Raw genomic sequence first — 1,956 nt, forward strand, 5'->3', positions numbered from 1 at the left:
CCCAGCTAGCGCAATCATTTCTGTGTTTTGCTGATAAGCTAACTAGCTAGCTACCTGTTCGTTAGCCTCCTACATTGGCAAGTATGCATTTTTCATAATGAGCATCCTGCTAATACAGCTATTTAGCATCTTCTCCATGTTAGTAGGATACAGATCTGATGCAACGTTTCCTATGCATTTTGAATCATACAAAATTTGTTCATTTATGTCCCTCTTCCAGACAGAATCATGAGTCTCAGAAAGCAGACCCCCAGTGACTTTCTGAAGCAGATCATTGGCAGACCAGTTGTGGTCAAGCTCAACTCTGGAGTGGATTACAGAGGTAACACTGCACCTTCTATAAGTCATCACCTAGTTGGCCAGTATGTGATATTTCTAGACTGCCTGTTATTAACCAAGAACTGCATTTTATTTGTCACGTGCCAAATACAATTGGTGTAGACTTTACCGTGAAACTTTTGCTTAGGAGCCCTTCCCAACAATGCAGAATGAAATAATACAAGAATAACACTATATGCAGAGAGTACCAGAACAATGTGCAGAGGTATGAGGTATTTGAGGTAGATATGTACATGAAGGCGGTAAAGTGACTAGGCATCAGGATCGATAAGAGTCAAGTAAATAAGAGTAGCAACAAATGTAAAAGTGTGTTTGTGTTACAGTACTATTGGTGCTATCCTTACTCCACACAGAATACATTTGACTCCTATGCCTGATCTGATGTTTAAAGATTGCCCATAGACTGTGCCTGTCTGTGCCATTGACATTAGTTTGCCTTTTTCTATAGGTGTCCTAGCCTGTCTGGATGGCTATATGAACATTGCAGTGGAGCAGACAGAGGAGTATGTCAATGGCCAGCTGAAGAACAAGTATGGTGACGCCTTCCTGAGAGGAAACAATGGTATGAGCTCCAGAACCAGACACTTGCTTTTTCTAACTACTTGGTGGCACTTGTGTAGAAGTCAACATGATATTGAATAGCTATGGAGAATAGTGTATTACTCCTTCCCATTTATTTTAGTAATTACTTATTTTTGATGATTGCCCTTTTCACGTGCTAGTCGGAACTATGAAACTGAAATTTCTGACTTGCTAACTGGTTGAACGCGGCATGTGTATAACTTCAACCAGTTAACAGGTCGGAAATGTCAGTTTCCTAGTTCCGACTAGCACGTGAACACGGCAGATATGACTCGTAATTAACTGAGACTTTCCGATATATGACGTTGCCACAGACAGCAGGATGTACCGTAGGTATTGTAAGATGAGCACGATACAAGACCTTGCACTCGCAAAAAACAGCAGAGAAGTTTAGCCTCGCGCTTCACCCTGTTAGTAGTTACAAAAGTCAGTGCGATATCTGGCATAATAGCTAGGTTTTGTATCTACATGCCATTTTTTTACATGCCATATCTACATGCCAAGTTTTCACCTTTCTTGTCTGTACTAATTATTTCCTATTTCCTTCCTTAGTGTTATACATCAGCACCCAGAAGAGGAAGATGTGATGCAGAGGATTTGTCCCTTTTTAAAATTATTTTTATTATCCCGGACGTTGTTCCAGTTGATTATGTTATATGAGAATTGTTTTTCGTATTGTTTAATGTCTATGAGCTGAAGAGTGTTTAGTTTTTTGTAAAAAGGAGAACAATCCAATAAATGTTTTTGGAAGTTTAATTTTGTTCCTAGAGTGTTTTTCCCCACCTAAATTTAGAGCAAAAGTTTGCATTTCTTTTGTCTAATGATGACCCTAACATAATTGTAAAAGATTATGCACATGCATACTTATATATTGAAGTATCAGTATATAGTACATCTGTATACTCCCCTACTTGAGTATTGAAGTATTTTCATTTTATATTGAAGGAATATAGACTTTCCTTCCTTGGTTCCTTACTGACCTGTGGAGGCTGGTTGAACATGAGCAGTGATTCTTCTAGATAATATTCTCCAGTC

The 1,956-nt window shown here is 38.7% G+C and overlaps 1 protein-coding gene across 3 annotated transcripts in view; it reads left to right on the forward strand.

The window, feature by feature from the left end:
* The window catches only part of LOC116374663 (U6 snRNA-associated Sm-like protein LSm6), a 1,941-nt gene extending 264 nt beyond the window's left edge, over positions 1–1,677 (forward strand). The window contains exons 1-4 of one of the 3 annotated variants that reach the window (XM_031828363.1): positions 1–77; positions 221–322; positions 788–901; positions 1,474–1,677. The exon at positions 1–77 is cut by the window's left edge and continues 215 nt beyond it. In XM_031828363.1, the coding sequence (XP_031684223.1) occupies positions 229–322; positions 788–901; positions 1,474–1,508 (243 nt within the window). In that variant the 5' untranslated portion in view covers positions 1–77; positions 221–228 and the 3' untranslated portion in view covers positions 1,509–1,677. Of the gene's footprint in view, positions 82–220; positions 323–787; positions 902–1,473 lie in introns of all 3 variants that reach the window. The other 2 variants (XM_031828364.1, XM_031828362.1) reach the window with 2 other exon arrangements.
* The last annotated feature ends 279 nt before the right edge of the window (positions 1,678–1,956 follow it).

The sequence above is a fragment of the Oncorhynchus kisutch genome, linkage group LG7 (assembly GCF_002021735.2).
Source record: "Oncorhynchus kisutch isolate 150728-3 linkage group LG7, Okis_V2, whole genome shotgun sequence".
NCBI classification, from domain to species: Eukaryota; Metazoa; Chordata; class Actinopteri; order Salmoniformes; family Salmonidae; genus Oncorhynchus; species Oncorhynchus kisutch.